The sequence below is a fragment of the Pseudochaenichthys georgianus genome, chromosome 1 (genome assembly GCF_902827115.2).
Source record: "Pseudochaenichthys georgianus chromosome 1, fPseGeo1.2, whole genome shotgun sequence".
NCBI classification, from domain to species: domain Eukaryota; kingdom Metazoa; phylum Chordata; class Actinopteri; order Perciformes; family Channichthyidae; genus Pseudochaenichthys; species Pseudochaenichthys georgianus.
Genome location: NC_047503.1, coordinates 33,603,890 through 33,618,246, shown reverse-complemented (window position 1 = coordinate 33,618,246; position 14,357 = coordinate 33,603,890). Strand labels below are relative to the sequence as shown.

Genomic DNA, 14,357 nt, shown 5'->3' with positions numbered 1-14,357 from the left:
GCTGCACTGCCCACCTCCACGTATTTCCAATATTTTAGAGCACTTGCCTGCCGAAGAGATTTTTCTGTATTTTCTTGGCACTTTCTCCTTCTTTCAGTTTTTTCACTTTCCATCTAAAACATTAGTTGCAGATCACCACTGAGCCAGGATAACAAAGGCATAGCTATACTGTAGATTGATTGCAACATTAACAGAACGTGTGTGTGTGCGTGCCTGCGTGCGTGCGTGAGTGTGTGTGTAGCGACAGAGACGCGAGGCTCTGCTTGCTCAGACTGCAGAAAGCACAATATTGTTTGTTAGACCGCAGTAATCAGGTTGAATTGTTACGGGCCCACTGGGATTTCTTTGGATCCTCCAGATAATCACCCCTCCACTGACAGCAGGTATAAAAGCAGCAGTCCAAGAAGTATTACATTAAGTCTGGTATTGCTTTGAAGGTCAAATGTGTTCGTTGGGGTTTCTTTATTCTAACTATTCACACCATTTTCTTTTAAATGTGTGTTTTATTTGGAAATAAATGAGCTGATTAAGTTCAGAGCAGTGGTAAAGCATGGTCATTGGGATGAGATCACCCCCACAGTGTGAGTGTTGAGCACATGTGTCAGCCTCACAGAGTCCTCATCACCTCCATAATGGTCTAGTTTGGCTCCGTCCCCAGGCGAAAAAGCAACATGCTGCAACACAGCAACATGACTGGTGACGAAACAAGTCGTTGGTGGATCAATTAGACGATCAACAGACAAATAATTGCCTTTATTTTGAGAATCAATCAATAATTTAGTAATTTATCAAGAAAAAAACGCCAGACGTGACAGTTTCATCTGGTTTATATCGTTATAAATGTAATATATTTGGGTTTGGTACTGTTGGTCAAACAATAAAAGCTTTTTAAAGATGTCACTTCTGGATGTGGGAATGTGTGTGTATCCATACTAATGTCTTTATTACATATATTAGAGTGAGGAGAGGTTAAGTACTCCTCTCAATAAAGGTGTATACTGCAGCCTGTTCAGTATTTTTGACAAAAGGGAATGTGTTTCCTGCTATTGATTCACATATTAGCAGTTCTCAGCATTGTGCAGTATTTCAAAGGCGTACAAAATAAAGAATTATTTAAAAAATAATCAATAGGTCATGAAAACAACCCTTGCAGGAGGTACAACAATAAACAATGAAATTATTTAAAATTGAACGAGGGGATTCAGGGGAGGAAAATCATCAATATCCTCTCACACCTTTTCTCCACATATTTGAACTATATCCTTCTGACCACACACACATCATAAATTGAGAAAAAAACAATGCATTCTCAATGATTTTCTGACTCACTGAGCCTCCATACTTGCCTTCCAGTGGGCTGTTGTTGCCCTTATTATAACTGGGCAGGGAGAGTTTTCATTTAAAGGACAGGCCTGCAGGAAGGAGTTGCGGGGGTCTGCTTAGTTATGCGCTTCACCCACTCACGCTCACACCTGGGAGTTGCAGAAAACGGACACACTCTTGTACTTTTGGCCAGTGAGCAGTTCAATTAGAGCAGTAGGGGGTTAAGTACCTTGTTTAATGGCACATAAACGGCAGCAAGTGAAGGAGGGAAATCCACCATTTATTTATTTTCCACATCATTATATACCCAGTGGGAGGTTTAAGCCGGTGACCTTCATTTTGCAACCTCACTCCCTTGACCTTGAGGCCAACATCTCTCTTTCCTTCCTCTGTCTCTTTTTGTGTCTTTTCTCACACACTGCATCGCCCATAAACTGCTACTTCAAAGGCTGCCGTTCTGCAGCAGTTATTGGTTCCTGTGTTTTGGCTGCTGTGCCCTGAGAGAATTAAAAGCTAAAGAACCAGTTGTGTTTTTATCAAAGCTTCAGTCTGTCTGTCATATAACGAGGTCTACAGAGTCAGTACCAGAGAGAGAATTCAGCAAAGAAAGAGATGTACATCCCTAACTTTGCAGTGAACCCTACACCGAACTAAAACAAAAATCCAATCTTAAAGGATGACTTTCTTTTCGAAAATGGGAAATACATTTTTCTGGCATCCCACTGAGCTCTTGGAGTGATGCAGCTACAGCTCATGATTTTTCTTTTTCTTTTTCTGGGCATTGCATAGCCCAGTTTCAGCCCAAGCAGAAAATGCATTATTACATATTCAAACAATGCTTGATCATTTTGGGAAACTCAAAAATGATGTACCAGAGAAGGCTGCATGTTCTATTCAAAGACTTCTACTGACTTTATGAATACTGTACTTTATAATGTGCACTATGTAACCTCTCGGATTCTAATTAACATACACTGCTTAGGGTGATACAAGCCATCAATCCAGTGCCTTTGCAGTGTTTTTACTCTGTACTTATTAATACTTAAAAAACAAATCCGCTAGAGCAGCTGTGATTGCAGAAACAAGCTTCCAAAACCTCCCGGTGTGTCTTTTTCTAATAATCAACTTGCTGAATACAATTCCTCAGACTTAAAAATGACACAAGTGAAGCATGTCCGTTCTTAACTCAAACAACCACAAACAAGATCCATTAGACCTCTATTGGAAAAAGCTTTGAACATTTATATTGCCACCAGCTGAGAATATAAACATAGCTCAGATACTTTATAAAATAACGTTTGTATATTGCGATTTATAGAGCGTGTCATTTTTCATGCAGTAGCGTAGAGGATAAGGTTGAGTTGTGAGTTGCATTTCAGAGTCTGACCTAATTGCTAACATGTCAGGACATCTGAGAAAGTGTAGCTTAAGGAGCTTCATCCTTCAACATTTGAAGGTGGCTGAAAGGAAGGATTACAACTAATCTCCAAAACAAGAAACACTGTAGAGAAAAAAACCATGTTCTGTGTGTGTGCTTAGATGTGTCACGGTCACTCACCTTGTCAGCCATAATCATAGAGGAGCCTCCGTGGACTCCCAGGATTGGAAGCTGCGTCTGAACGGAGAGGAAGTCGAGGATCTGGGCAATGGCCTCCTGATCGGTGCCATCAGCAAACACAAGGCCATGGAGACGAGTGCGGGACAGAAGCTCACACATCTGGCGACACAGGGAAACAAACTCAGGTGTGTGTATATTTGTGTGTTATAGACAGTGTGTGTATGTGTGTAATATTGATGAACAGTGATGTGACAAGTTCTGCGTCTAATGTGCTTTATTTGAATAAATTGTACTTCTAAGATTAGTTGTTATGGAATACTTGTTTCAATAAAATATGTGTATTCTTTTTCATCTATACTGGGCAGTGGGCAGCAAACTAATTATTATCCCAACGGCTACGTTTAGCTTCAAATCATTTTAATTTTAGGCTGCGCTCACATGCATAACAGCAATTATCCAAGAGCGACCAATAACATGTCCTTCCAGCCAATCAAAGCACTGCAGCTCTTCCATTTTTCTCCATTGTGGGATTTCATAGGACAGAATGGGTTGTATGCTGTACATACTGTAAAACCCCCTGAGACATGTGTATTTTTATATATTGGGCTTCATAAATAAAATGTGATTAATCTGACTGAATGGTGTGTGGCCTACCCCCTGCAGTAAACATTAATGAAGATCATTGATATAAAGAAGCCATCGTTTCCTATAAAAGTGATCATCCCAAATCAAAAATGCAGACTTTGTTTGCTTTTTAAATGACAAGGAGCAATTTAATGGGCAACAATTATTGTGGGGTGCCCACTTTGTCAGCCCGGAACAGAGACAATCTCAACTTTCAAGAAGACCAAATCGAATCTAAAAAAACATTTGGTAGATGTGTTTTAATGTTTTTGTATCCGATGAAGTTATTCACCTTTTGACGAGATACCTTTTAACGCTTATTTATTACTTTTACTTCTACTTGCGTTATAAATTAACAATACTTTTACTTTGTACCGTTTTTGTTACCCCTACCATCCCTGTTAATGTCTGTACAAAATATTTCTAACCTGTGTGATGACAGACTTGGGGTCCGTCTGGTTGATCCTCAGTATAACCACAGAGACGTCCAGGGTGTCATCGGGGCGCCGATCCGGGCGAAGCTCCTGATCGGAGAGGTAGCGCGTCTCGCCCATGATGACACCCACACTGAGACCTGGAGGCTTCTGGGACGCCGCAGGCACCATCATCTGGGAGAGTAGGAGCAACATCCAGCCCACTACACCCATCATACCCTGAGAGCACACAAGCACGGAAAATTAACCCAAAGTACCATCTTGTCAATGTTAGTAACAAAGCTGAAATAAAAAACAAGCGACAATATTTCTTTGTCTTGTCATGTAACCAAACTTCCTGTAGGGAGTGCGTTCATCTTTCAATCAGAAGGTTGTGTGTTTGATCCCAGCCAACATGTAGGTGTATCCTTGGGCAAGATACTTCAACCCGAGTCATTCCCGATGGTATGGCCAATGGAGTGTGAATGTTAACTTCCTCGAGCAAGTGGCTCTGTATGAATGAGGTGTGAATGGATGAATGTACAAGCGCTTTTAGAGGTTGTAAAGACTAGATAAAGAGCTATATTTATCTACTTTCGACCTCTCTTTCATACACCAATGATTACGTTTTTAGTATTCAATTTGGGGTTCAGTATCTTTGCTGTGGATTCATTTAGAGCTCCACTGTAGGAACTGTCAAACTCCCAATCTTCAAATTGTGTGCATGACCTGCTTTACTTCCTGATTTACAGCTGCCCATATTTAATATAGAGACTATAGATTCATCATATAAGTATATAAGTGGGTATTATTTATTATGTTAATCAAAGAAAAGTAGTGGTTCGTACTTTTAGTCTGTAGACATTTTAGTCCTTTTTAGTCTTCAGATTATATTAAACATTTGACTCTCTCTAGTCCAGCAAAAAATATCATCTTGTTTCTTTTTCACAAGCCCTGCTTATATTTTCCCTGTGTCCTACATGAACTCCCACTTCTTGCTATCTTGGTTTGCTTGAAAGAAATTGAGTCACACCTTTTAAGTAAAAAATCGACTTCACCGTGCTGTGGACAGAATAATATATTTCGGACCATCGGGATATAAGAGTCTTGTTTATTCTGAAAATGTCTTCAAAAACGCTGTAAGTGCTGTAAAATGACCTGCTGGGTTTCTCAAAGAGTGGCTTGTGCTCGGAAAAACAGTGCAGAATGTGAGCTGAATGTGATTATTAGTGCATGTCTCAACTGAAATGGCAAAGACTACATGATAGGAACAAACTGGAGCTGGAAGGTTCTGTCCTCATTCTGTCCTCCTCTATTCAACAATTACACATTTCATTTTTCAAAGTGTGCAACCATTGGTTGAGCAGGGTTAAAGGCAAACTTTATTTTTGCAAAATAACTAATCGGGCTTCATGAGACACCCTAAATCTCTCTTCCACTGTCTGCCTTTATTTGAACATAATCTATGCCTGTAGGCAATGTTCAAAGTAAAGTGTTAGCTATTAATGGATAAAATAACCCTGAAATAAATGTTATCTGATTTACCCAAGTCATGGGGGTATGAGGGGAAACATTCCAAAACGCTAAAGGCACACAAGTGTCTGCATCAATCAATAACATTCACATGATGAAAAATAACGTTTCTTTCAACTCTATATCCTAACCAAATTCCAGTCTAATACAGAAGAGTTTAAGCTCCTGTTCCCACTTCAACTTACTCTGTGTTACCTTTTCCTGTAATGTGAGCAGATCTAAGAGGAGCAGATAAGTAGAGCAAATGCAGTGTGAAATGCCTTGGGCTGAATGAGAGCTAATGAAACCATGATGCGAATGCTACGTTGCATCTCAGCCAATTTCTTACACCACCACAGTCCAGCAGAGCTGACAAACACCCCAGGAGGAAACATCACGTCCACAAAATTAACCCAGTGTCTCTGTATCTCTTTATCCTGCCCTCTCCTTGTTTTTTTACTTTGCATCCATGTACTGTATGCTCTTCATATTTATCCCAATAATTTGCTCTTAATGTGCCCCAGCTTTGAACTCGTTCTGTAATTCTGCCACTCTGTCTTTCCGGATGGGTGAGTGTGTATATCTGATCCATGTCATCTCACACCCGGTCTAATCAGGCCAGTTAGTCAAGTCAGTACTTTCCCAGCTTGCTCTCTCTGCCCTGGCGCCCACAGACTAGCCTGCAGCTACAGCAGCACTTAGCATACGCCGCTAAATCACACACCGCTACACGTCCTGTCCCAGGAAATTAGTGTCAGCACCAACCAACAGGACAAGATTACACTAACTTTCCCTGGAGTTAGCATAAAAGCTAACATCACTCGATGAAGTGTGCTGTGCCACAGCCTCCTAAATGGTCAACATGGAAAACTTTGGGTCACTGGGAGTTCCCGCTGTCACGCAGCACTTGCATGTCTGCTAAAAATAATTTCCACTGACTCTTGTGATGAGCATCCAAAAGATATGTAACCGTATATAATGTCTTAGCATTTATGCTAATATTTCCAAAAAAAGGAAATAATACAAGACGTTAATAATATAACAATATGCAGCAGAATAATGTTCCAGTGTCCTGCTCTTCAACAATGTGTTTTAATGGTAGAAGAGTAACCAAAAGCTGATTTACCGCAATAAAACATGGGAGCTGTTATTTGTCATCATCTAAAAATGTTTCCTCAATTGTACAAATGTGCATCTCAGCAGCAAATCAGTTTTGTCTATTAATGTTTTTATTTTCATGGCTAAAGTTAAATCTAGATTTGTGAAAATGATGTCTTTCTCAAAGCTATGAAAAACACACCATGTGTTCAAATGGGATCTGGCGTTAAGAGGCCCTCAAGCTGCTTCAGGGACAATGAATCAGAGGACATCATTGTGCACAATGTAACACAACCCAGAGTGATTTTACTGGGATATAAGCACATCTTTTGGTTCAACAATGTTAGCCCTAACTCCTATTAAATAAAGCTCATGTGGGTGTAATTGCTTAAATCTATCAGTCCACAATTTCATTCTTTCATTCATCGCCAATGAAGCAGCTCCACAAAGTGTCTCCAGATGACAACACAAATTAGGCTCGCGGTTATGTGGCCTTGTTTCCCTAAAATACCTTAAAGAGATATTCCACTCTAATTCTGTTTTTTGAATAGCAAACACTCAACCTTTGTGGGCTTTAAATGGGGCTTTAGTCATTTCCTCATTACCGAACAACAAAGATTAATCTGAGTTTAAATGGATTTAAATGATGGTCAGTTTTTACTGTGGACAAAAAATAATATTCACTGACTGAATCTTCTGAAGCACAACAACATTTCCCATTGTCCATTAATGTTAAACAGTAATTTATGCCACAATGAACACATTTACAAATCAGTTTGTGTGGAGGATCGTTTCATGGCCACAATTGTTGTGTCTAGTACTGTTGTTATTCCTTTTTCTATTAAATGTTTCCAACTAATTATACACTATTTCCCCTACTAGGTATCACTTTGACATGCGTTCAGTGCAATGTTAGAGTGAACATTGAATTATTATTGTAAATGTGGATGCTGGTGGAGACAATATTATTATTGGCCAGCAATAAATACAATTGGAGTGGTGAGCTTCCGGAGAGGGATCATCTAAAAATGAATTTTATACCAACTATGCAAAACTAATTCAATACAAATGTGAGGCCCTGTGTGCCCATCTATTAATCCCAATCTTCTATGTCCCCCTTTATTATCCTATTATAATTGTATCGAGCCTTTCCCTCAAATATTGTTATTAACGCACCTGAGAATTGTGTAGTTGAACCTAAAGGTTTTGTAACATTGAGCACATATTAGTCGCCACTAAATGTAGTTATTTTATTATTAACATTTCCTTCACAGCAAGAGAACACCACATTAACCTTCAACCTACACACTTATGTCTTTGGCATTAAATGAGACAACATTTGTCTGTAAGCTTTCCAAAGTCTCAAGGTTAAACAGTTTATCATTTATTTTGTGTAATGTGGCACAGCCTCTGAGGCTTTTGATAGAAATTGCCACCCTAAAATGACGTATTGTCACCTCATTTTCTACCACAGTTCTTTTCATTATGAAATGTTCTTTTTACAATTTGGTTTTGTTAATCCCCACAGTACCCAGTTCCAAACTGAGCATCAGGGCAAGATATATGTACATATTTGCACTGGCAATCTACATGAAATTAGTGTCTGGATTACTAAAGCAGGAACTAATTATCAGACTGTTTTTTTAGGTGCATCCTGCATATAAACCAGATTTCCAAAGACACAGTGCAGCAGTGAAATGGGGGTAATATGGGGTGAAACCATGAAAGAAATCAACCTTAGAAAAAAGTAGTGATTCTGAACTTGTTAAATGTTAATTTTCCAAACCCTGATTGAAAAAAAAATCCCTTTTAAGACATGCCACTGCAACTACATGTCAAGTGTGCATCAGCGTAATGCATTTAGAGGAAGTCAAGTTCAAGTTTAGGTTAGGTGACCACAAAGCCACATCTCTCCACACTGTTTGTGTTTTGTAAAAACATTGTGTACTGTTGTGCCTGTTTATTAATGCTGCATTTTTAATTCTAAGGAGCTGTCACTCATTTCTAAATAATTCACTGTAGCTCTCCTACACATGTTTCTGCTGTCATGGTGATTTATGCAGAAAGCAGGATTATTCATTTGTATCTCCTCCACCACAACATTTCCTACAATTTCAAATCTGCACCTGTGTGGTAAATGCAAAGACTTTTCCTTGTCACATTGACCCTTGAATATTGGGTGAGTCTCAATGTGCTAGAATGTGCAGTCAACCACTTTGATCAAATACTCCCGTTATGTGTGCAATCCTCCTTTAAATGCATTTGCATGAATAAGAGACGCACACTTCACTGATCGCACGCAAGCAGTGTCTCAGATGAAAGGCAAACTGCGCTTCCAGCCCGGTGCACCTGTTTGATAAATAACATGCACATCGACTGAATTTTATGTTGACTACTGCTGTCGGTTTTGCATTTGCTAAACAATGCAACTTGACAACATTGGCAAAGTTAGCAGTGTTGTCCTCAGTAGCTAGCAGCCGGCGCATAATGTGGTTATGTGTGTTTGATGCTCATACAAATGCAAGATCTGCAAGAAATATACAAATGGTAAAAATAGTTTTCTTTTGTTGGTAAAACCTTTAAAGTTGTTCTTTGAATCATTTTTTTTTTTTAAAGAAACAGGAGATTAGTCGGTAGCATTTAGTCTCATTTAAATGGAGAGCAGTTATTTAGTATGTTGGGGAAGATAGTGTGCAGGAGTTAAAAGAAGAGTAGGCCACCCACCTTTATTGTTTCTTAGTTTTATTTGGCTGCTGCAGTACTGTGAGAAGCTAGCCAAGCTTGTCACATTAGCAGGCAGTCTGTGCTAAGTTGTGTCTCAGTCGGGCAAAAGACAAATTAAAAACACATTGCAGATGGTGGTGTGACGTCTTTAAGCACATATTGGAAAATGTTTTTAAAAGGTGTGGAATAATTTGAAAACAACATTTTGCAGCTTTGTGTGTATTTTTGTTTTAATTGGCAGTAGCTTTCCAAAGTCAGTCTGATGGCAGTAAATGTAATAAATCATTTATTTAAAGTGAATAACATCTTTGCTAATACAATAAAAAATAGAGCAGTGTTACATATAGGAGAAGAGCTGCAAAAATGGAGTAACGTCTTGATCATGAAATATTGGTCGCTGCCTGCAGTTAGGTCATGTGTGGTTTGAATTAGGTAAACAGGTGAATCACAACATCTCTCTTCATCGAGGTAAGAAGCAACACATTCAACCTCGTGAGGGGACATCTAACCTTCAATATATTTCCATTTCTAAAAGGATTTAAATAATATCATCATCAGTCAGAAATTAAAAATGTAAAGAAAATATATGACCATAAAAGGCAACCTTTCTTTTATAATGTTTTTTTTCTGTTGATCATATGTACGTGTTTAGCATAAGTGATGAACTTCAAATAGAAGATGATAAAAATCCATAGAGGACAAAATGTACTGCTGGGAATAAAATGTGTTTGATCTGAATATTTCTGTTTGTGTGAATATTTACCTACATTTTGGAACAGTGTTTTCTAAATGTGAGGTTAAAAGAGAGGCTTGAGAGAGAAAGTCTAGCAGACAAGTAAATGTTAAAGCAATGCAACAAAGACCAAGCACTACATCTACTGTATGTTTAATTGGTTTAAATAAATGTGTCCGATACTGACAGCTTAACATTTATCCAGTTGTCATTTTGCATTTAATCACTTTTAACTCAAAAGATGGTGTTTAAAAAATTCACTTGAAATATTGCACTAACATATTCCTCTGACAGTACAGAGCAGTTCAATGTTCTGAATCTCATCCTCATTTATCAGATTCAGCACACGTTATAATTATCTTGTGACAAAATCTATTACCTGTACAGTAAGTGATTTTGTTTTTATCCACATACTTTGCCCATATTTGTTGAGGAGATTCTGCAATATCAGTACGGCACACAGTGTAGTTACAGTATGTACTGTATCACCTTAGTGTCACTACTTTTGTTTTGTATAAAGATATATAGACAATATAGACATTTTCTCTAAGACTACAGCTTAAGTCAGAAGAATTACAATATTTAAAGGATGTTTCTGTAATGTCTTTATGTCTTTATTAGGATCCCCATTAGCACTAGCATTAGCATTGGCTATTCTTCCTGGGGTCCTCACACACTCAAAACATACATAAACATACAACAAAATTAAAACAAAACAAAACAGCTCATAATTTCATGCTATTTACAGTGAAATGAAGTGAAACTAAAATGGTCATCCAATTATCGCCATCCTAAGGCCAAACAAAAGTAAATACAAATAAGTGTACATAATAATATATGCATACATAGCCACAGGCACAGTTCAAATTTACTTTGTAATACTTAAATAATTTTTTAGCAACCTTTTGATATGTACTTGAGAATTTTCCTGAATGATGTGAACCGGTAAAGAGTTCCAGCTGATCATGGCTCTGTACATGACTGTTTTCTGTCCCATATTTGATTTAGATTTGGGTAATACAAACCTTCCTTCTATTGTATGTCGTGTTTGATAGTTATGTTGTGCATATTGCGCTATAAACCTTTGTGATAATATATCTGGTGAGTGAGTCACTGTAATATTTCTGACAAAATTCAATAAAATATAAGTTGACCTCTGTCTGACAGTTAACCATTTCAGTGTCTCCAGCATTTCAGTGACTCTGGTTCTGTAGGAGCACTGCAGTGCACATCGTGCTGCCTTATTTTGTGCTACTTGTAGTTTGTTTAAATCTTTTTCAGCAGCACTAGACCATATAACCAAACAATAATCAAGCTGCGACAGAACCAAAGCATCCAAAACTTGTCTACTGACATCCATAGGCAAATATTTTACAATTATTTTTACAAGTGACACACCCCTTCCCATTTTACATACAACATTATCAATTTGTTTAGACCAAGATAATTTATGATCCAGGGTTATACCTAGCAATTTTGTCTCCTTGACCTGTTCAATTTCAATATGGTTTAAATGTAGTTGCAATTTTGGTTCACCTTTTAACTGATGATTTGATCCTATTAATAACGATTTTGTTTTTCCGGCATTAAGTACCAACTTATTATTTATGACCCACTCTGATATCAGTAGTAGATCTTTATTCATAACATTTGTCAACTCTCTTGTAGTTGATGCTGCATAATATATTGTTGAGTCATCTGCATACATTACAATTTTAGCTTTTTCCAACACTAATGGTAGGTCATTTGTAAAAATAGAAAATAAAAGTGGTCCCAAACAACTACCCTGAGGTACTCCACAGGTGACTGTTTTCATCTTTGAGAGACTTCCATTAAAAAAAACAGTTTGACTTCGATTTGTCAGGTAACTTTCTAACCACTTCAGCGTTTCCAAATGAAAACCATATTGTTCCAGCTTGTGTAACAACAAAGAATGGTCAATGACATCAAAAGCAGAACTAAAATCGTAATAGTAGTGTTTTAAAAAATGCATAGGATTTAGTGTATTTGTTCCAGATTTATTCAATAGTGTCAGTACAAGTCAAGGTCAGTACAAGTGTTAAAGCGTTGCGAGACAAAATATGCTTTCCTATCTAAAGGCACTTGACCAAATAATACATCTCAGAGGTTAGTGATATGTAATCTGTTAGGGAGGGACCAGCAAAACGACCCTGAACCTCGACCCATCACCTGTGGAGTGCCACAAGGCAGTGTCATGGGCCTCATAGCTTTTAAGCTTAGAGTAATTAGATTAAAGTGGATCAAGTCATTTTATTATTAAATTGCAGGAGAAACTGAATACGTGAAATTATGTCAGAATTAGGATACAAAAAAGGTACATTTCTTCCATTAAATAAATAAAAACACCCCATTATGATTCCATTCACCTGAACACAAATGACTACACTTTATGACCTGAGATTTATCCAATGGCCTCTGACAATAAAAAACAGCTTTCACTTTGTGAATATTTCGCTATTATTTTAAATCTGAAGAAGAAGTTGTTGACATAGTACACCGAAAGTGATGCCTTCCGGCTATGAAAATGCATGTGACGTGTCACTAGCATTCTCAACGAAGAAACGTCACATGTGAGTGCTCACACTTAGGCTATGTTGCAGCAGCTGCACACATAGACACAAGTCTAGGCTGGAAAGCAGTTTCAGTTTTAGCCATTTTATTTCTGTACTAACTTAGCAAAACAAATCCCAAAGTCTGCCTACACATTTTCTTTACTGCAGGAACAACTTTCTTGCTACGCCAGGTAACAACAAAGCACATTTCTAATTTCTTCCTCTCCAAGTTTTACTTCAAAAATCGAGCAGTATTCTCAACAATACCACTCGTTTTTTTAGATATTAAACAAGTGTTGGTTTGTGCTCAATTTAGGCTGTTTTTGCCAAACATAATTTACCAGTTTGAGTTTTGAAGGCAGGAGAAGGAATAGGGATGTCATCTTCCTACATAGCTGGCTGCATAAATACACGTGTGATTGAAGTAGCTTTACTAGTTGTAAGTCAAATTACAGAAAAAACAACCCATTAATTACTCATTGTACAGGACTAATTGAAAATGTAAGTACATTAATAGTTGGTTATTTGTTACTCAGCAGGAAAAGTACAGTACTGAGTTACATGATGTGCTACTTTACTCTACAAAGCACAGCTCCATCAAACGTTTTGAAATAATAAATTATAATCTTGCACACGTCACATCACAGATAGACATTTGGTTTAACAAATAGATAGCCTCGACAATTTTAAAGGAATTTAATAATCCATGTTATTTCAAATTGCTTACAAAATTTGTGTTGGCCGGTTTCAGTTCTTCAGGTTTCAAATGTAGGACTGAGCATGTCATATTTGATTAAACACACATATTTTAAATGCAAGGGCTGCTAGATATTTCCACATTTAAAGTATTCAAGGTCCAGGACTTTTCAAAAGTCTGATATAATGTATTTTAGGAATGTATGAGAATAGTTTATAAAGGTTTTAACAAACCAAACACCAAAAATATTTGATATTGAAAAAAAACCTTTTTCCACAAGGTACAAGTTTTATGATTAATTTGAAGGTAGAGCAACAGAGCACTTAGATATGGAAATGTTTGCAACAGAGAAAGTAACACATCATAGTCCATAATTATTCACAAACTTAACACTAATGCCCTTTTACCTGTACTACAACTCCTCGATAAAAAAATGAATTGGTTTCAATTGAAAGCAATTTAAGTGCATCCTGTCTGAATATTTCTCATTACAGGTGCACTTTCAGATTATACTTAAATTTGCTTTTCTCTGACCTGGGAGCACCAAGGTTTGTATTTTCCTGAGATTGCTCTGCATTTACTAACAAGTAGTGTGCACCATTATCCACCCACCCAAACATTGAATTGCAAACACAAATGTTTGTTGTCTTCATTTGACAGCCGATTAAGAGGTCTTGTTTGAAATATCATATTTGTATTTTTTTAACAGTGATGCAAGTGCCTTCCTGCTAGTCCTTGATACAACTGCTTTTCTGATAGACACAGTCTTTTAACAGCCCAACAGCCCTTTTCCACATTAAAATGTCAGCAATGCAGAAAAATGTGTGTACATGTGTTGAGAGACACACTTTTGGCCAGCTCTATCTTCTTCTTTTTTCAAGCTTGTGGTATGTGTGGAACCAGGGGAACAGAAAATGTCTGCAAAAGTTCTGTCATTCACATTTTATTGGTAATAAATATGAATAAACAAGGACAATGCCAAACACGACAAAGGACTCGCTCCCTCGTTCTTCGGGGGACTGCTTTGTGTTTTTTTGTCATGTTTTTTTTTTACTTTGAGGGCATTTGTGTTTTTATGCAGCAGGATGTGAAGCAAAAGAAA

General features: G+C 37.5%; 1 protein-coding gene across 1 annotated transcript in view; it reads right to left on the bottom strand.

The window, feature by feature from the left end:
- grin2ab (glutamate receptor, ionotropic, N-methyl D-aspartate 2A, b) overlaps positions 1 to 14,357 on the bottom strand; it is a 143,158-nt gene that overhangs the window by 106,660 nt on the left and 22,141 nt on the right. The window contains exons 3-4 of the mRNA XM_034084548.2: positions 3,934 to 4,158; positions 2,882 to 3,040 (exon numbers count right to left, since the gene is read on the bottom strand). Coding sequence (XP_033940439.1) covers positions 2,882 to 3,040; positions 3,934 to 4,158 — 384 coding nt within the window. The remainder of the gene's footprint in view (positions 1 to 2,881; positions 3,041 to 3,933; positions 4,159 to 14,357) is intronic.